At 34.6% G+C, this 21711-nt stretch overlaps 1 protein-coding gene across 1 annotated transcript in view; it reads left to right on the top strand.

Moving 5' to 3' along the window:
* Nucleotides 1-703: 703 nt before the first annotated feature.
* The window catches only part of LOC108997261 (myosin-1-like), a 43392-nt gene continuing 22384 nt past the window's right edge, over nucleotides 704-21711 (top strand). The window contains exons 1-20 of the mRNA XM_018973453.2: nucleotides 704-1034; nucleotides 1854-2223; nucleotides 4543-4644; nucleotides 4724-4867; nucleotides 4973-5123; nucleotides 5229-5256; nucleotides 5875-6040; nucleotides 6230-6293; nucleotides 6419-6432; nucleotides 6515-6599; nucleotides 6983-7086; nucleotides 7222-7360; nucleotides 12439-12557; nucleotides 14883-15035; nucleotides 15128-15217; nucleotides 15684-15761; nucleotides 17251-17409; nucleotides 17909-18115; nucleotides 19773-19978; nucleotides 20113-20248. Coding sequence (XP_018828998.1) covers nucleotides 1858-2223; nucleotides 4543-4644; nucleotides 4724-4867; nucleotides 4973-5123; nucleotides 5229-5256; nucleotides 5875-6040; nucleotides 6230-6293; nucleotides 6419-6432; nucleotides 6515-6599; nucleotides 6983-7086; nucleotides 7222-7360; nucleotides 12439-12557; nucleotides 14883-15035; nucleotides 15128-15217; nucleotides 15684-15761; nucleotides 17251-17409; nucleotides 17909-18115; nucleotides 19773-19978; nucleotides 20113-20248 — 2511 coding nt within the window. The 5' untranslated portion in view covers nucleotides 704-1034; nucleotides 1854-1857. The remainder of the gene's footprint in view (nucleotides 1035-1853; nucleotides 2224-4542; nucleotides 4645-4723; nucleotides 4868-4972; nucleotides 5124-5228; nucleotides 5257-5874; nucleotides 6041-6229; nucleotides 6294-6418; nucleotides 6433-6514; nucleotides 6600-6982; nucleotides 7087-7221; nucleotides 7361-12438; nucleotides 12558-14882; nucleotides 15036-15127; nucleotides 15218-15683; nucleotides 15762-17250; nucleotides 17410-17908; nucleotides 18116-19772; nucleotides 19979-20112; nucleotides 20249-21711) is intronic.

Here is a 21711-nt window from a genome sequence, read left to right as displayed (position 1 = left end):
AGAGTCGTGCTATTAGCTACATTCATATCGACTATATTAATAGAATTTTGTCTATTAACTATTGAAGTTTTTCTTTAATCCGTATATATTAATTTTAAACGAGCACGAATTATAGATATGTTAATTATTGATATGTTAAAAATTATGAAATTTAAAATTTAAAATTTAAATTTTTAAAAAATAATAATAAAATAAGTGTTATAAATAAGATATTAAGTAAATTATAAATATATATAGTCCTACTCGTATAAAAAAATGCTTATTGTGTACACTTGTGTAGAGAGAGAATTTAGATGGCACAAATATTAAAATATAAAAAATATTACTTATCATCTTCACATCACATACCTGATATCACACGTAATTTTTTGATTTTTGATTTTTTTCTTATAAAATGTGTAGTGTATAGATGATGAGTAAAAAAATTTAATTACTTTAAGAAGAATAAAATAAAAAATCTAAAAAATAAAAAATATAAATAAATATAGTATATAATATCTGATATGTGATGACGATGATGCATAGTAAAATTTTAAAATATATAATAAAGTTAAAACCAAGGATCCTTTTATTTTTTATTTTTAATTCTTTAGCCATTCAAAATTTTAATTAAGAAAAAGCAGTTATCTCTAACAGTAGCATTTTCCTAAAACGAAAATGATTCAAAAACAAAAATGCAGTCTCATACAGTCGTAGCCTGTGTGTGCAGCGGAGAAAAAAGGCAAAAGGCAGAGAAAAGCTGCATCCTCTCCTCACGCCTCGAATTTTTTTAATTTCTTTCATTTTCTCTCCCACGCTTTTTTGGAATCTAAACCAACATCCCTTCGTCAGAGACCCATCGTGATCATCTTCATTGTGCTTCGTCTTTCTCTGCACGCTTCCAAGATTTCACCTTTGTGAGCCGTCACTTCCACGTTCTTTATCAAAGTTCACATTTTTGTGAACTTGTTTCGTTGAGTTCTTTCGGGTTTCTTTTTGGTTTTCTATCGGAGCTTGGAGTGAAAATCTGCAGTGACTTTGACATCTTTTTGGAGGTAAGTACAAGATCGGTTTATGGTTTAGGAGAATTTACGTTCTTTTCAGCTTGAGCTCCCTGTTTCCTCGCGGATAAAATGACGGAGCGGAAAAGAACCTGATTATCGGGGTTCTGTGAGGTTTTTTTTTTTGGCGCTAGTTATAATTTTAACTCCCATTTTGGCTGCTGTGTAAAATGAGTCTCAAGATAAGCAATTTAGAATCTTGTTTTCATGGGTAGTTTCTTTTTGTTTTATTTTTTGGTTTGAAGAATTTGCTCTCTTGAAGAGGCTTTTCTTTTGGTTTCGTAGATAATGAAAACTTTCTAAATCGATTTCTCCACATTTTGTCACACGTCAAGTGTTATTTTCTTTGATTTACGTACTTGTTCTAGGCAAAAGAATGATGCACTAAACTGAAAAGATCTGTTTGTACAAAAGGGCATTGCCAAATAAGGTTAAGTTTGGTTATCGATTTGGCTGTCAAGGATTCCGGGTTTTTTTGTTTTTGTTATCCTAATTGTATTAACCACTTCGAAGTGTTTGGACTCCAATATTTGACTGAATCATACTGCCGGAGATCCGTAGAGTTAATTGAAAATTTAAGAATTTCTCGGGATATTGAAAATGTCTATGGTTACTGAAAACTCAGGAGCACTAGAGTCTGTATCTTAATCCATGGTCCATTATGTTCGTTGGATAAGTCACTGAATGGGACCTTGTTAAAGTTTAATTGGCCTTCTAGTTTGAAAGTAAGCCTTTTGATCTCTTTTTTCAATCCCAATTCTTCCAATAATCTCAAACTCTTGAGTGTTTTTTTTGGTTGAATAAAATTGGCAGGAAGATGTCGCTGAACTCTCGGGTCCCGCCTTCTTTCCCCTCTATCAATTCCTTGCCTGGGGATTTTCGATTCATGGGTTCTCCAGCTTCTGATCAACTTGAAAAATCAGATGATGGGGATTTGGGAAACGATTATGTGAAGCCATTGACTATTTCTGAAAATGGTGATTTAGGGGCTAAGGCTGTCGAGGGTCCTGTGGGTGACATCGATCAGGTTGTTGAGGATTCACCCTATGGTGGGAATGCAGTTGAATACAGGCCTTCAATGGGTGATGGAGAATTGGATTCAGTAGCTTCACATTTACCTTCAATCTCGGCATCTCGTCGAGAACATAGGTGGGATGACACCACCTCCTTTGCTGCAAAAAAGGTATTTTGTGACATCTAGTTAATATCTTCTTTTCCAGCTGAGCTCATATATCTCTTAAAGAAACATGGTATTATTATATTTTATTTGCTTGATCAATTGAGTTTTTTTAATTTCTAGGAAAGGATGTCATAGAAATTCTTGTTATTCTGTGCTGTCTTCATTGCTAAATTCTCAGTTTTTTGCTTAGTCTAGCTTGCCCATTGTGTTATACAATACATTCGTGTAACAATGTATTTCTGAAGGAAATAACTGTCTATGATAAGGGGCATTTGACATGCTAAAACAGATTGCTAATGAAAACTAAAAGAAAACGAGATGCATTTGTGGCCTAAGATGGTAATGTTTTTGATGCATTGTTTTTATTGGTTTGAAAAATAGAAGCTTTAGTGAAAATTGTCTTCTGTCTTTGAAGGTAGTATTTGTAAAATTTTTCCATTAATTTAGAATGTAGGAAGCAACATGAATAGTCTCACCCCTTGAATGAAGAGCAATCATTAATTTATTTCTTACGCGTTAGTGATAAGTAGCAGTTGGCTTGTTGCAAATGTTTAATTTGATCCTACCATCCTATCTCAAAAGTGGCTTTGAGAGTCATTGATTTTGTAAGGGGGATCAGCATCTTGGGGAGTTTTCTAACAAGACCATAATATAACTTATAGGGATACCACTCTATCTAAAAGCTTAAGCCTTTGGGTTTTGGCCGAACTATGTATTTTTCACTTGCTTTTGTGACATCTTTCCAATGTGGGACTTAACCTTTTTACAATAATACTTCCATACTCAAAACCTGTCTTTGTTCCCTTATTTTTATTTGTTACATAGAGACGTTAAAATTGGGCAAAAACTCTGACATTAAGTGTTAGATACATAACTTCCAGATACAATGAAACTTAGTTTGATTATAGAATAGGATGGAAACGACAGCGCTGGTAGTGTGTATTTTTCTCTGAAGGAACAGTGGAGTTAACAAACAATGAATTGCTTTGAGCTTGGTTGCCACAACTAATTAAGTAATTTTTGTGGTGTTTTTCAAAGAATCACGGGGTTGGCACAGCTACTTTTCTCTTGTGCACCTCTATGTGGTTGTCAAAGAATCATGTGGGACAGATATATGGAAACTGTCTATATGTGCTTGCGGTGGGCTTACTGCTTAGAGTCATGGGAGTTCGTGGATAGGGTATAGAATTTTAGAAGGAAGGGTTATGTTTCAAAGATTCACTAGGGTTTTTAAAAGATAGGGAAAAAGAGTAAGAGCATTGTTCTTTTTTTGGGTAAGTAAAATGAAAAGAGCATTGTTTCTTGAAGCAGACAGTTCCCTAGAGAATTCCAGACAGTGACTGTGTTTGGGTACTCATTGCTGGTTTTATAGGCTATTTGGTACAGAAGAATGTGGGGTTTATTTGGGGTTGGAAATCAGAGAAGAAAAGAACAAAGTTTGTATGTTCCGGGGAGTACCCGTGAACAGTATTGTACACAGTAAAGAAGAAGAAGACCATGCTAGGCACTTTTAGAAACACTCAAAAACTCAAAATTCTATCATCAATGTCTTTTTTTCATACTCTAATGAAGCCTGAACATATAGGATTATCATCCATTTCATAGCCTACTAGAACTAGGACTCTTGATTTGAGTAATGAACTATATCTCTAGTTAAAGACATCATACTATTAGAAAATCTAATATAATCAAGACCAAACATACGCAAAAATGGAAATATGTACAGGAACTTCAAGAAATATCAGACCTGTCTTTGCACATAAAAATACCCATCATTCATGAACTGATTTTTACATTCAAAAACTGTTTTAACCTTAAGAAAACACTTATTATAATCTTTAAAATCATATAGGTCTTTCTCTAAGTGGTTGGCTCATCATTGCTAAATGCACAAAAAGTTCTTTGGTTGCTGAAACTGAAAATCATTCTAAAGGCAGCAACTAGACCTTTTATTCCATGTCTGCTTCATTCTTCATTAGTTAGAGAAAATCTTGCCCTCAATTTTCAAAATATTGGATTATAGGACTCTTATACTTGGAGTTTAGAAAAAAGAGTGATAATTTTGATGCTGATCTTTGATATTAGGATTTCTTCTTCTTCTTATTCTTTTCTTCTAATGTTTAGGTGTTTCTATTGTATACATCTTGTGTACTTGGATACCACCACTTTTGGTGATTGTATAAAATTACATTTATTTATCAAAAAAAGTTTTTTTTTTTTCTTTTTCCTCCAAATTATAGTTAATTTGAGATTTTGAGCTGACATTTTCAACATCCTATTTGCCATATTACCTGATGTGATGTTGAAGTTTTACTGTTACAGAAGCTTCAATCATGGATTCAACTTCCAAATGGAAATTGGGAGCTTGGAAAGATTTTATCAACCTCTGCAACTGAGTCTATTATTTCATTGCCTGATGGGAAAGTAAGAGAACTTTTGGGGATTGAGAATTATATCCTTTATGTATTGCAATCAGATGTTCACTTCATATTTTCTTTTGTAGGTTTTAAACGTAAAAACTGAAAGCTTGGTACAAGCAAATCCTGATATACTTGATGGTGTAGATGATCTGATGCAGCTAAGTTATTTAAATGAACCTTCAGTGTTATACAATCTTCAGTATAGATACAATCAAGATCTGATATATGTAAGGATTTATATGTTTTTCTTTTGAATATGTTTGTATTTGTTTTCTGCTTCTAATGTTCTATCTTTATGGTATGGATTTTTGGGTAAAATTTTGTGCTTACAGACAAAAGCAGGCCCTGTTTTGGTTGCTATAAATCCCTTTAAGAAAGTTCCTTTATACGAAAATGATTACATTGAAGCATATAAGCGTAAATCTATTGAGAGCCCACATGTGTATGCCATTACTGACACGGCTATCCGGGAAATGATACGAGGTAATTCTGCTTATAAAAAACTTAACAAGATTCTATTTACAGCATTTAAGTCCTCTGGAAATTGTTTTAGTGTATGGTTTTCTTACTTCTGATCTATTTCCTCAGATGAAGTAAATCAATCCATCATCATAAGGTCAGTAGATTTTACTTACTTCTTGCGATTCCTGTTAGTCATTTTTTTTTTTGCAGATGACTTAATCTTATGTTTACAGCTTTAACAGGAGAATTGCCACTTTTTATTATGTTTTGTATTTGTTCAATTTTGTTTCTTTTTGTAGATATAGGCTTTGGTACTTATCTTATACCATTGTGCATGTGTTTGCATTTGCTAAAGTATGGGATTGACCACTTTTCTTTATCTCCCTTTATGTTGAAATCATACTTTGTAGTGGTTGAATAGAAGTAGCCCCAAAGAATAATTTCATGGGTATGTTGTATCAAGGAATTTGCAAGTTTAAACATCAATTCCAATCAGCTTCAGTTTGGTATTATGGACTTACCTACGATTTCCAATTGCTTGCTGTCTGAAGGACCCCTGTATCTGTCTGTGGTTAAATTGATTTTCCTTTATTTTTCACTTTTTACGGTCAATTCCATCATACCATGTTAGTGGGTTCGAAATTTAGGTAGCGCATCTATTCATCATGATACAAAATGAGAAAATGAATATACTAGTAGGGATACTTTGAATTTTTGCTGCTTTAATATATCTAAATATTCCTTCATTGTAATTGTTTATTTAATTGTTCAGTGGTGAAAGTGGAGCTGGGAAAACTGAGACAGCAAAGATAGCGATGCAATATTTGGCTGCTCTTGGTGGTGGAAGTGGAATAGAATATGAAATATTGAAGACTAATCCGATTCTAGAAGCTTTTGGTAATGCAAAAACATTGAGAAATGACAATTCAAGTCGTTTTGTAAGTCCCTTGTTTTCCCCACGAGCTACTTTAGCGTACTTACAATTAGGGTTAATAGTAACTAATCAACCCTACGACTAGGGTTAATTAGTAATGACTATTCAAAAGTGAAGGTGTTGAAGTTATGACCTTCTCCTCTGAAACTTTTTGAAATTCACTGCAGTGATAATCTTAGTGAAAATGTCACAGGGAAAGCTGATTGAAATTCACTTCAGTGAAACTGGAAAAATATCTGGTGCCAATATTCAAACTTGTAAGTTCCCATGTATTGCTGAACTCCCTCAATTAAATTTTAGCTTATTCATTTGTTTTTTTTTCCATGAAAGTGCAAAACTGACCTTAATTTTAATCTATCTTTTGCTTGTTTTATTGTGACAGTTTTGCTCGAAAAGGTAATTCTTTATTCCTCTGATATATTGTTTTGGCTCATTTGCTTTTCATTTAACTCATGTATTCATACTTCCATACCGACAGTCTAGAGTCGTCCAATGCACCGAGGGAGAAAGGTCATATCATATCTTTTATCAGCTCTGTGCTGGGGCTCCTACTGCTCTACGAGGTAATGTTGTCAGTTATTTCATTACATCATTTTCAAGATATATCTTCACATAATGTGTTCTGAAAAATAATATAACGTTCACCGTCTCCTGACCTCAAAACTAAGAAAACAAATATAGGCATATTACTAAATTCTTAAAATCACAAGGATAAGTTATGGGCAATACTTATCATCAACCCATTAAAAAATATCCAAGTGTCCTCTCATGCAATTTCCATGAAATTTATTCAGCAATTTTTCATAAAAGGGCATAAAAAATCTAGGATTAATGTAAAATTGTCTTGATCAGCATTCTGCTTTGGTTAGTTTGCATACCTGTAGTCTGTATTTGTTGATATGTTCTTTTCCCTTATATGTTTTTGTCAATCTTGATTTTGAAACAGAGAAAATAAACTTGAAGAGTGCAGATGAGTATAAATATCTAAGGCTGAGCAATTGTTATTCAATTGGTGGGGTTAATGATACTGAACAATTTCGCATTGTTGTGGTAATTTTCTCTATCATGAATTAAAACAAATTTAGCCTTAATGTGACTTTTTCTTCTGAGGGAAGAAAATTTAGTCTTTAGAAGTCTAAGAGTGATTGTAACTGAATTTGCTATATAATTGTTACCATTTTCTAGGAAGCTTTGGATGTTGTCCATATTAGCAAAGAAGATCAACAGAGTGTATTTGCAATGCTTGCTGCTGTCTTGTGGCTTGGAAACATCTCATTTACCGTGATTGACAATGAAAATCATGTTGAAGCTGTGACAGATGAAGGTAAGAAGCTTCTGGAACTTTACATTTTTGTATTGTAATCATTTCCCAATGAGGATGTTATATGGAGCCCAGATATTGGCGCGATATGCAAATTGGATATACCAACATGTCAAATTCTTGGATAAGTAGGGTATGGTATAGTCAGGATATGTCAATACATCTGCTAACAGAGATACTTTCAGTTAAACCACTTAGAGAATGAATTGAATTTCTTGTTATGGAATAGCATAAATGCAGTCTACAAAAACATTGAGGTTGTGAAATAGTCATTGAATTGCTATGGTCCTCTTGAGTGTCACTATGCAATGAGACAGGCTATGAAATTACAGAAACTATAGTTTTTTTCTTATGCTTTTAGCAGATTTAGAAGTCACAAGAGTTAAAAGGGATAAAAGGTTGTAGATAGCCAATTCGGCTAAGAGATTGTAACCACTAGAAAAATGAGACATTTATTGAGGTAAAGAAGCATTTTCTGGAACTCTTTGATGAGAAACTAAGTGTTAGAAGTTTTTAATAACCTTAGAGGTGAGAGGAGAAGAGAAAAGGGAAGAGTCCAAGATGGAAAGAGAACATATTTTTCGGTGGTATATGATAAGGGCTCTGGCAAAGTTACTTGGAATTTAGTATGTTGGATTTATGGTACTGTAAGGGGACAACTATGCTCCTAGATTTAGTATGCTTAACATTGAGGGCCAGGCATAGTTGGCCTGCCATCTGAGGCATGGTTTGCAAATGCTTGTTTGGGTTGCTTTGGTATGGCTTGTATAATGTGCATAGATACATCCTCAAATATATATGCCAGTAATGATCCAACCTGTTGGCCCCCCATCCTCCAAATAGGGCTGTCCATGCCCGTTGATATTCTGATCCAACCTGCACTGATGGCTTTCAACACATGGTGGAACCATTTTCTCTTTGGAATTGGACTAAGGGATTGTCTTTTGACTTCTGAGCTATATATAGATATGTGTGTGCGCGTGTGGATTTCAGGAGGTCAACTTCCTCTAGCTTCTTGTCATCATCATCTGCAAAAAAAATGGCTCTTAAGTTTGATTTGAAGTTTGAAGTTTGAAGGAGCAATAGCCAAGGCGAGAGGGACTCTTGAGTTGGATTTGAAGGAAAAGATGGCTCCGTGGCTATCCTCCGAGCTAAACGTTGAATATGGAAAGAGTCTTTTCATCTTGGGAATGGGAATAAGAGAGTGGCTGATAAAAAAATGAGAGAGAGAGAGAGAGAGAGTTCTAATTAGTAAAAGAGTTATTTTCAATTTCTTATAACTATATGCCCTACTAACAGCGTAGTAGGATTAAAAAAAATTAGGGCAGGCCTGTGTAGGTCAGCATTACAATAAATCAAGAAAAGTTCATAATATAAGAGTAAAAAGTATTTTCCCAAATGCACGGCTTCTTTATATGAGAAAGTGATTACATTTGGATAAAAGTGCTGATGAACTAACCAATAAGGGCCAGTCAAAATTCTTAGAAAATTTGTCGAAAGCAACACTCGAAATTCTATTGTAAAAGAAATTGGATTTTTTAGGATCTCAAAGCCGCTCTTCAAAGCTTCATTCATGGCAATTTGAAGAGGACACATTTTGGAGCTAAACGACCTCTGGAAGGCTTCATGGTCAATGACTTCTCAATTAAACTTCGGAAGTAGGATCGAGTTGAAATATTAAAAGATCATGAGGAACTTGGAACGGAGAATTATCTTCAGACTATGATTGAGTTGGAAGTTGGGAGAGCTGATTTCCACCAGGATTGGGTCGGAAGTACACCCTTACCCTCAAAGATATTTATTTTTTTAGATATTTTTTATTGGGGTTTGTGAAAGTGGGAGGGTAGATTTGGAAAATTTTCTGGAAAAATTTATGTGAATGTTGTATTATTAGGTATTTGTTAAAATTGTTTTGATGTTGTGTTTTTTTTATAGAAACCTAGGCAAATGATTAGATAAAAGGGTTTTTGAGAAATAGATTTTTTTGGGATTAAAAAATGTATGGATTGAAGTTGGAAAATTTTCTGGAAAAATTTATGTGAATGTTGTATTATTAGGTATTTGTTAAAATTGTTTTGATGTTGTGTTTTTTTTTATAGAAACCTAGGCAAATGATTAGATAAAAGGGTTTTTGAGAAATAGATTTTTTTGGGATTAAAAAAATGGATTGAAGTTGAACAATTTTGAAAAACATTAAACCAACCAAACATAGACTAAGAGGGATTTCCAAGATCCATTTCAACATTGCCATGGAGAATACATTGGTAACAATCGACTTAGAACTCTTAAATGACTCTCCTCAATGGGAAGTGGAGTTTGTTTGTAACGCCCATCCTTGTGGTGGGACGCAAGAGAGTTTTAGAAAATAAGATGAGAAGTACTAAACTTTTTAAAACTTTTCATTTCTTCCCAAGGATATAAAAGATTCTATAGTTAAAAATTCAAACATGCTTTGTAAATTAAAAAGAGAGTTTGCAGCGAAATTCATTAAATTAAATTAGAAAGTCATTTTTACAAAATGAGTTCATACGTTACATAAAATTTGCCTAGGCTTTTGTCACCTTTTCCTTGAGCCATGTTTGTCCTGACGCTTCGTCTTCATTTCATTATTGGGAGGACCATACAATAAAAACAAAATGAGTTGAATACTCAGTAAGCATACTTCATACTGTAAACATATACTAACATAGGTTTTCATTCATACATTCTTTATTCCTCTACCTACATTATGCAATACATTTATTCCTTTGAAAACATTACAAGGTGAGGTTTTTTCTTTAAAAAAGGTTTTCATTCCTCATAAAAACCTTTTCCACATCTTGTACATTCCGTCATAAAGAGTTAAACGATTTCACAACATTCAATCAAACTGTTATCACTTTTTATTGGCTGGTACATACTGTTATGCCCCGTGTGTTAGGGTTAGCGGCCTTTTGGACCTACTCCGCTTGTGGCCACAGGTTGAGAATCCTTTTTAGTTAAGAGGCAGCACTAGGTGCACTATCAGTACTACTCATTGGGCTGAAGTTAGTTCAGATTGAAATTGCCGCACGAGTTGGCTTTGGTATAAAAGTGGTGACTTTCAGCCCGATTGGGTCCCCTAGGCTCATGTCATATGTCCCTCTAACATTTGATTCCCATTCTTTAAAGAAGTACTCGTCTATCTTATCTTGCATATCCCTTGTGCCTCCATTTTGTATTTCTATCTATTCGGAATAGATGTAATATGGATACAAGGATCCTTTATAATCTGAATGCTTTGTTCGAGTTGCATAATTTCCTTGAATAAAATGTTCTAGTGATCAAATATTTTTTAGATTTGATTTTATTCTTGGTGGGCTGTAATATAGAGGAAGCTTTGGGTCGGATGAAATTTGATATTTTTACCATGTCTAGAAATAATTTATTAGTAAATTCCTTTCATTTGAAGGCGTAGAGGGGGCACAATCCTAGCACACAACATGTATACAAGAGATAACCTCTTGCATGAATAAAACAAAAAACCATACTTAGCAATCTCGCAATTGAGGTAAAGAGGTAAATGGGGCCGGCAGTGTTGGATTTTGGAAACACATTAGGCGTGGGTGGGGGGATTTCAGTAGACACGCTAAATTGGTGTTGGGAAGGGGTTCTTGTATTAAGTTCTGGATGGATATATGGTATGGGGAAGAGATCCTAAAAGATGCATTTCCAGCAGTTTTCCGAGTGGCATGCAACCAGGAAGCCTCAATAGAGGATCTTATGATTTTATCAGGGGACCAAGTGCAGTGGAATGTCACGTTTAGTAGAGAGGCACAAGACTGGGAAGTGGATATCTTTGAGGCTTTTTTCAGTTTGGTTTATTCTGTAAAGCCAGACAGACAACAGGCTGATAAGATGTGGTGGACTCCTGCGAGTAAGGGCATTTTCTCAGTTCGATCATACTATAAGTCCCTTTCCCAACTTGTTAATATTTCGTTCCGATGGAGGAGACTTTGGCGAAATAAGGTGCCCTCGAAAGCGATTTTCTTTACATGGACAGCAGCGTGGGGGAAGATTCTGACTATCGACAATTTGAGGAAGTGTCGGATAGTTATAGTAGACTGGTGTTGCATGTGCAAGAGATCTGGCGAGTCAGTGGAACATCTCTTGCTACATTGCGAGACAGTTAGAGCCTTGTGGATGGAAGTCTTTAGCCGGATAGAGTTATCTTTTGTTATGCTTGAAACTGTGATAGATCTACTGGCCAGTTGGACACTCCCAAGAGGAGTCCAACAAATCAAGGCGGTGTGGAAAATGATCCCGATCTGTATTATGTGGTGAATATGGCAAGATCCCAAATATCGGACTTTTGAAAACAAGGAGCGGTCTTTGGAGGAACTTAGAACCCTATTTTTCCTTACTTTATGCTTATGGGCCATTGCTCTAGACTTTAATGGCCTGAATTTTCATGACTTTTTAGTTTCTCTTACTTCGACCTAGATAGGTCTTTTCTCTTGTATATCATCTTGGGTACTTGGGTTTTGCCTATCTCTATTTATATATATCGATTACTGATAAAAAAAAAAAAATCATCTTTGCTGGATATGAATTGAAATGTTGTTTATCTTATTGTACAAAGCATAGTGATATCACATTGAACTTCTGTGGGTTTAGTTTGATTTCTCTGTAGCTATTGCACATGAGGTGACTTCTGTTTCAACATTTGTATTTGTCGCAGCGGCCGAGGCACATACTTGCTGTGGACATTTTTCAATTTTTTGAGAGTATGATAGGACGAAAAGGGGCTTTCAAAGCTTCATTTATTTCTTGTTTCAGGCATTTCCGCTGCATATTTTCTTGGGCATCATTGGCTACGGATTCTGCTACATTTTAGAATCCTATGGTGCCTCGAACCAGTTTCTTTGTCAGACATGTATTTAATGATCTTTTGGTCCTTTGTTTTTCTTATTCCATCATTCCAGTGATTTTGCATCTTCTTCAAACATTAAATCCTGGAAGAAACTATACATCTATGAATCTAACCTTCATGATTATTTACCCGCCCACAGTTTATTTTTCTAAAATGTTGTCAATGTGAAGTTGATTTGTTTTACTTTCAGGTCTAGATAATGCTGCTAAATTAATTGGATGTGATGTTGGGGAGCTTAAGTTAGCTTTGTCAACTCGCAAGATGAGGGTTGGGAGTGATAATATCGTCCAAAAGCTAACTCTATCGCAGGTAAAAAGACAGATCGTAAATTATAAGTCCGAGTGTTGATTGTTAACATTGTATATTTGGCATAAAAATATAGGCAGAGATGGCATGACTTCCCGAGATTGAGTGACAGTCTTTAGATTGTTAAACATTTCTTTGCATTTCTTTGATGTTATTAACTAGCTGTATCTTCATTATGTTGTAGTTCTCTTCCAATGGATTTTGGACATTACGTCAAAGTCCACTTTCATTATGTAAAGACTGCTCAGATTCGATGTCAGCTGCTTGATCAGGCTGAACTTTGAATTGAAAATAGTCATTAAGTAAAATTTTTAGCTGTTTACAGATACGAGTATAATGTTGGGGTGGGATCATGGTTCAAAACCTAAGACTTGTGAGACTTCTGTCAAATGTCCGGTTCATCACTCCGGCACTAAAGTCCTCCATGTCTCACATGAGGCACATTCCAAATCTTTCTTTATTATTAAAGATTTTGGTGGAGTGTTTTGAGTTGCCAAGATGAGGGTCTAGTATCAAAACTCTCTCTCTCTCTCTCTATCTCCCACCCCTTATTTTGAAGAGAAAGATCTCATTGTGGGAATATTTGTTTCATAAGCTCAAAAGGCACATTTGTTTTTGGCTGCTGTCCATAGCAGTGGTCGGCATATATTTGGTCAAGTATAAAATAGAATCTTGAATTTAAGAATATAGCATTGGGTAGAATATGATACTGATAAGAAAATATTTTGAGCAGTTACAGATGACGATGGCTGGCTACTGTAAGTTTCAGAAAATTCTTTAAGACTTGAACATAAAATTTTCATAAATCTGCCTTTTCTAGAAGTTTATTTTCCCTTTCTTCAAGGCAGCCCAAATTATGCTTTGGAGTGTATACGAAAGGCCCTGAAAGTTGATTTAGGAACCTGGAACAAGGAAACTTTGGAGATGCAGGGTGATGGAAACTGCTGCTTTTGAATGAGTTAAATGTCTTAGATGCCTTTGAAAAAGGGAGACTTTTGACCAATTAGCCTCATAAGTGGTGTCTACAAAATCTTGGCCAAGGTACTTGTTAATAGGCTACAAATTGGGCTCTAAAAGATTATCTCCAAATCACAATATACTTTTATCGGTCTCGTTTAAAACTTTAGGGGAAAAGGATGCTTCGACGGCTGACAATTCGTGGAATTGAAATGGATCTAGTCACTTGGAAGTGGATTTTAATTGAGTAGTGCACATTTGGGAGTTAGACATCCTGGCCTCTTTCTTTGTCCAGGTGTACCAGATGAATACAATATAATTTGGGCCCTATCCAGGGGGAGTTTGACATGAAATTGTTATACAAGCCATTGTATCCTCATGATTGGTCTCCTTTCCCAAGGAAAAGTGTTTGGAGTAAAGCCTGTTTAGAATGACGTATTTTCTTGGGAGGCTGCTCTAGGGAAATTCCTCACTCTGGTAACTTGAGGAAGCAACAGAAATAATCATAAATTGGTGCTGCATGTGTGTGGGGGATGAGGAGACAATTTTACTACAGTGTGAAGTAGCTAGTGCATTTTGACTGGCTGTTTTCAGTCTTTTTTGGACTGAGATGGGTACTATCATGGCAGGTGGTGGATCTCTTTCTTTACTGGGAAGTTCAGTTTGGTAGCTCGCATAGTGAATGATCCCAATTTGTTACTATGGTGCTTTTGGATTTAGAGGACTGGTAGTAGTTTTGAGAATTCAGAGAACAACATGGAGGAGTTAGAGGATTTCATTTTTAAATCTATATCTTTTTGCTCTTTCTACCTTGGTGTCTCTCATATACACTTCCTATATACTTGGTACCACCTTTTGCTCAATATAATTATCTTGTAAAAATTCAAGAAGTAAATTTTTTATCGAAATTGTTGTTTGTATATGCAAATATAGCTAATAGTCTTTGGACCAAACACCATCCTTCTCTCTTTATGAAAGAGACTGAAGGGTGCTGTCGCAGACTCACAGGTTAAATGCCACATGAGTGTGCCAGTTAGATTACCTATTAAACAAAGAGAAAACAGTATAAGTAAGGGTAGTTGTGTTTGTCTTTGATGCTTTGAAATATATTTTTTTGCACAATCTTTTTTTTTTCTTTGGTTAAGTTCTATGCATATGCAAAGTTATTCCCTACTTTAACATTGGGAAACACTCATATTCTAGAGTTGGAATCAATTTTGGAAGTTTGTGGAATCTTTCCTTTTTTATAAGTACAGTTTGTAGAATCTTAGACGTTTTATACATGTCAAGCTATAGAAATGATGTAGACTGGTTTTGAGTCTGATCACTATTAATGGCTCGATGATTGAAAAACTGGGTTGTTTCTTTCAGGCTATTGACACAAGAGACGCCTTAGCAAAGTCAATTTATGCTTGTTTGTTTGAGTGGCTTGTAGAACAGATCAACAAATCTCTTGCTGTAGGCAAAAGGCGTACTGGCAGATCCATCAGCATTCTTGATATCTATGGCTTTGAATCATTTGATGTATGCTTCTTTTGTAACTCTCTCTAATCCCCCCTCCCCCTGTCTCTTTTCTCTCATGTTGTAATTATTATGCTATATAATTGCTTCTCCAGAGGAATAGCTTTGAACAGTTCTGCATAAATTATGCAAATGAGAGATTGCAGCAACACTTTAATCGTCATCTATTCAAGTTGGAACAAGAGGTATTATCTTATATTTTCTTTGTATAAGTACGAAAAGGATGCAAGCATAAAACCAAACAGAGTTGATCAACCCTTGATTCCTTTGGCTTTCATGGAATTCAGATGAGCTGTTTCAAATATTTGCACAAGCCAAACTGGAATACTTATTGTTAAAGCCTAGTTTAAAACCAAATTTCCATTCTGATTTCTTGTATTATCTTTAGTAAACACAGGACGAAGTTTTTTCTTTTCTTTTTTTTCCTCCCAATGTTTTGTATTGACATGTTAAGATAACTGTTCAGAAAATGTATGAGAAAAGAAAGCAAAAAGTAAAATATTTGACCTCTATAATCTGAAAGTGCTCTTCTGCAGAAGCATAAAACTCTATGATCTCTATAAAAACAATTTTGAGCATTGAACATGAAGTTGTGACGTATGTTAACAGAAAGCTTGCTTGCTTCTAGTGATTATCCATGTTCTTTCTCAGGAATATATCCAAGATGGCATTGACTGGGCAAAAGTTGATTTCGAAGACAACCAAGATTGTCTTAGTCTTTTTGAAAAGGTACAGAACTTGATACATCATATCTGGTGTATGCATTATTTCACAATTCCTACTATAGAATGTAATTAGTAATTTTCATGTTACTGTTCTGTAGAGATGATTTCATTAGGAAAGTCGGGGTTTCCTTGCTTTCAGAAATTGTAGAAATATTGTGGGTGGGGGTTTCCTTGCTTTCAGAAATTGTAGAAATATTGTGGGTGGATGTGATTTTGTCCTCGTATTTTATTTGGTCACATGTCCCCAGAGAAAGATGAGTTAGTTCACTAGATGTTTACGTATTTATGAAATCTTCTTACTTATATAAAAAAATAGATGTTTATCTTTTGTTAAAAAAGAAAACTTCAATAAATATTTGTCTGCAAATATTCTATGTTACCTGTTGGGGTTTGCCATTACTAAGCCATTTTGGCTGTATGAGAAATTAAGTGAACGAGTTGGGAAAGATATTCTCTGAAATTGTAATCATATTTGTTTATCATAAGTTCCAGAGATCCTGGTTGCCTTTTTGGGTTTGAAGTATGATTGATTAATTTTTGTTACATGCCATTATTGATGGTTTTATAGCATTAAAAAATGGGAAATACTCATTAAGAATAAGGGGCTTATAAAACATGTAGATGGAATCCAAAAGAGTTAAGTTGCCCGGCAAAAAATCTTGTGGATAATTTCTATGGCTATTCCCTCTTGTGACACTGGTAAAAGTTCTTGACTTTATTGGCATTTCCAATGTTATATTCTAGAATTTCCAATGTTAGTAATGGGGGACTCTTTTGTTCCAGTAATGGGATAGTTTTTCGTTCTCAACTGGGATCTTTTGAAGTGTCGATCCTTGCTTGGAAATCTCGCATCAAGATTCAGCCTGCTGCTAACTTTTTTGATGTTAGTAAAGTAATACTTGGGAATGTTGCTATCCATTAAAATATAATTTAGTTCTCGCAAGGTTTGGCAACAGAGCAAAATCCCTACCATGTCTACATCTTTTTTCAGTTATGCTTAAGTAAATACTATATGTTAATTACATTTATTAATAACAAGCCTTGATACAGCATGATCCTAGTGCTTTTGTCAAACTCAGGTGAAAATCTTGCTCACAGAGAAATCTTCTCACTCTCATATAACCAGAACAACACCATTTTCTTTTAGTTATCGTTCTCATGAATCTTGATCTGCCTGCTGGCATTGATAGCAATTGATTGAACAGAGCCCTTGTAGTCTTTAATTGTTCTAATTTATGAACAGAGGAAAAGGCAGTTTTCCTAGTACATAGGGAATATTGAAGAGAGGCTGCAATTGAACTGAGCCATGCAGAACTTATAGTTTTTCCTTTCTTTTCCTGTCTGTGTTAAATGAAATATTAATATGAAAAGTAAAAAAAATATGATCATTAATGATAACTGATATTCTAATGCCTTTGGGAATAATGCCTTTATCATTTGCAAAATAAATTTATAAATTACATCTCTTGAAATGGTTTCAATCTTATATGCAGAAACCATTGGGGTTATTATCCCTGTTAGATGAGGAGTCAACTTTCCCAAATGGCACGGATTTGACCTTTGCCAACAAACTGAAGCAGCATCTGAATTCAAATTCTAGTTTCAGAGGAGAACGAGGAAAAGCCTTTTCCGTTTGTCACTATGCAGGGGAGGTATTTCTTTGTCCTTGATTGATCATTTTCTCAACTTCAGTAATGTCTCAATCGGTACCACTTATCATCAAATGATCTGATCTAGCGACCTGATTCTTTTTTATTTTATTTTAGAATAAGTAAATCATTTGTCTGACCCTGTTTATGTCACATTTGAACCAATGTCCGTTGCTTTTATGATTGCGATGTTTTCAGAATGTCAAGTACTGAATATTCTTTCTGTTGACAAAAAGGCCAATTCAAAAAAGAGTCATTCTATTCTAAAGCCGGTGTACAGAGCACACCATCCACATTACTTAGATGGTAAAATTTGATTTGTAAGATTCAAATTTTAAAATTTATCTTCCAAATCAAATTATGCCATGTAAGCACTTTACTAGGCATGCTCTACACACGGCTTGAGAATAAAATTTTTCTTAAAAGAAAAACTTTAATTCTTTTGGTTGATTTTGTCCTTGCTACCTGACTATTAGATGGTTCAACTTTCCCCTCCACTCAGGTTATGTATGACACCACTGGATTCCTGGAGAAGAACAGGGATTTATTGCATCTTGATTCAATTCAACTTTTGTCGTCATGCTCTTGCCGCCTTCCTCAGATATTTGCTTCCAGTATGCTTGCACAATCTGAGAAACCTGCTGTTGGTCCTTCATATAAATCAGGTGGAGCAGATTCCCAAAAGCTAAGTGTCACGACAAAATTTAAGGTACACTAATTTTGATTTGTGAATATTTCTGTACTTGATTTGGATTTGAAATCTGCAATAAACTCAGTTGAAATTATTATGAAATTTATGGTTTTGTGGAAGGCTAGTTTATTTGTGTTGATATTGATGAGTGGGCAACATTAAGAAGTCTTTAATCTATATTTCTTGAGATTTGATTATATTCCAATATATCCATCAATGAGTGGGATTTCTTTGCACAATGTTCAGGATTATCTAGTTGCACAATGATATTGAAAATAGTCTTCAGCAACTTGTATTTACGGTACTAATAATGTAACTAACCTTCAGTTGCTTGTTTTGAAGCAAATGAAGACTTTGCTCCCCGTCATGATTCAATTTTTATTTTTGTACCTTTTTTCTAGCCAAAGCATAGTGTATTGGTTTATGTGGTAGAAGCCATCTGAACTGTCTGTCATACATGTTCTCACTTCATGCATTGTTTTCACGCTCAGTTTTGAGACATCCTTTATAAACTTTGGCATAAATATGGGATTAGGCCTTGTTTGTTTTCAGGAAACTTCTCAACTCATCTCATCTCATCTAATTATTATAACTTTCCCAAGTTTTTATACAAAATAAAATGAACAATTCAACTTTTTCAAATCCCAAAACAAAAATAATATTAAAAAAATATATTCTAACAATATTTTATTCAACTATCAACTTTTATCTCAACTCATCTCATCTGTGAAAACAAACGAGGCCTTAGGCTTTGAACTTGGCTAAAATGCCATAAAAGTGGCATGTTCATGTTGATGGTTTATGCAATGTAAATGAACAAGCCAGAACATTAAGTGTTGGTGAAGTATGTAAACTTCTTGTAGTTGAACTTTTGTCACTGTTCCCAGAGGTGGTTACAGAAGCTCAAATACAAGTTCAATGACCCTGATCCTCCCACAATTGAACTGAAATGCTTGTTCCTGATATCTTGACTTTTGGTAGTATACACTTTTTCTTTTTTTCCTTTTTAACGGGTTTTAACTTTAGATTGTCTTTAGGAGATAACTTTTGTATATACCATGTACATAATGTTTCTACTTTTTCTAAAACGTTTTTTTATGACATAGGAAAGAAAATGTTTTCACCCAGAAGTGGGGAACTATTCTGCTGGAGTTTGACACTGCTTGCATTTCTTTTATCTCATTGTTCTAATAAGAATCTATATGGTCTTATTCTTTGTTTTTTTCATGGGGTTTGCCAGTCATTCCATTAGTATGTGGAGACATGTCTCACTCAGTTGACTAAGATGGCAGTTTTTAGGATGCAATGGTCTTATTAAATCACCAATTGTCTGAAAAGTTTAAGTTGATGGAAGAGATGAGGTTTAATTATTTAATTTATATTCTAAAGCTTCATCGTATGTCTGGGCTAGATTCCCTTTTAATAAGTGGGCTTTACATGTGGAATACTAAAATTGGGATAGAATAGTTCGCGACCACTGCTTTGATACTAAGTTAAATCATTAATTATCTCAAAAGTTTAAACTGTGGGAAGAGATAAATTTAATTGTGTAATTCATACTCTAATAGGTCTTAGGTTTGAAAGCATTTGTGCTAGGAAGATCATTTTCTTTTCAGCACAGTTTATTCTTCTGCTCACTTTGTTTCTTTTATACACTTTTTTTTCTTGTATTTAGGGTCAATTATTCCAGTTGATGCAACGCCTAGAGAGCACGACCCCTCATTTCATTCGTTGTATTAAGGCCAATAACTTCCAGTCTCCTGGATTGTTTGAGCAAGGACTTGTTCTGCAGCAGTTAAGATGTTGCGGAGTCCTAGAAGTAGTTCGAATATCAAGATCTGGCTTTCCCACGAGAATGTCCCACCAGAAGTTTGCCCGGAGGTAATAATGATCTTATTTTATCTTCAGTTACAACTTTACAAATTCTTATATATTTCATGGTTGGTTACTAAATTTATCTTATTCATTTTTTTTTTTTGGGGGGGGGGGGGGGGGGTATTTCAATCTTATGCCAGATATGGGTTTCTTCTGCTGGAGAATGTTGCATACCAGGATCCACTTAGTGTTTCAGTTGCAATTCTTCATCAGTTCAATATCTTGCCCGAAATGTATCAAGTGGGCTATACGAAGTTGTTCTTTCGTACTGGACAGGTAACTTCCATATTACATTGGTTGTTGAGTAAATTATTTTCATTTAGGGTTGTTTTTGGGGGGGGGGGGGGGGATGGTGGTGGTGCTTGGAGTTCATAAGAAGTGCTAAATCCATAAAGAGATCTCACAAAAGTAAACTCACAAATTGACATGGCTTGATGTGATGCATTAGATCTGCTTTACAGTTAAAATAACTTCACAAAATTTTTGGAAGCATTTCTCTCCGTTAATCCATGTGTAGATTTTTTGGAAGATGAAGTTGCATAGGTTCATAAAGCTATTCAGGTCCTGCCTTCCATTGGGATTACAAGTTGCACCTCCACAATAGGTGCAATGGGTTTTACGTTGCTGATTCTCAATTTGGATTAATTACATTTAATTCCATGAACTATCATAGCTCTCGCTTACACATATATCTAAGTGTAACTTACGTCCCATTTTAAGATTTTGGTATTAGTTTGCCCCATCCATTGAAAACCATCATTAATTTGTAGAGTAATTAATGGGAAAAACTATCCTTAACATTATAATTAAACCTTTATATGTGCCATGAAGGTTAATTTTCTTTCTCTTATGTATTTTTGGTTGACTCAACATCAGTTTTTGAGGAGGGCTTAGCTGACAAAAAATTCAAATTAGCTTTTGAGTTGATTGAGTAAAATTTTATGTATCAAGTTAAAAACTGACGTGGTAGTTCATGGGGAGTAATGTACTTAATCTTTTCTTTTAATTGTAAGTTCTCAACAAGAGTTGAAAATATGGTAGAAATTAGGGGTGAAATTATGTGACACGACCCATTAACCTAATACGAACACGATACGATAAAAGCCGGTTAGGGTTTAGACTTAACGGGTTCGGGTCAAAATGAGTTGATCTGTTAAGACATGATTGCTTAACGGGTTGACCCTTATAATGGGTCAACCCGTTAAGAAAGCTAAAGTTATAATTATACCTTTATACCTAAAAATAAAATTGTTGGGATTTTAATTTCGATATTTATATTCTTTGGATTGTAATTTTGGACTTGTAGTTAGTTTTATATTTTTTATAGATATTGTGATTTTAACATTTATATAAGATTATGCTAAACTTAACTAGGTCAAATGAGTTAATTTCGGATCTGTTCAACCCATTTACATAAATAGGTTGACACGACACAACCTGTTATGTTAATGAGTCGTGTTAGGTTTTGAGATTTTGACAGGATAAGCTTAACGAGTCAGGTTAGGGTTGACCCATATAGTATAATATACATGTCTTGACACCATACGAACATGACCCGTTAACACAATTTGACACCCCTAGTAGAAATCATGAGAAAGATCTTGTTGAATAGGGAAATAGCATACATTATTTTATAAAGATCAAAATGGCATAACAGAAGCTTTGTAAAATCATCTAAATTCTTTTGTTTTATACTTGTGACTTGCATATTCCCTTTATTGCAATTTTATTTGGAATCT

Source organism: Juglans regia, chromosome 16 (genome assembly GCF_001411555.2).
Source record: "Juglans regia cultivar Chandler chromosome 16, Walnut 2.0, whole genome shotgun sequence".
NCBI classification, from domain to species: domain Eukaryota; kingdom Viridiplantae; phylum Streptophyta; class Magnoliopsida; order Fagales; family Juglandaceae; genus Juglans; species Juglans regia.
This window is presented reverse-complemented; position numbering and strand designations above follow the sequence as displayed.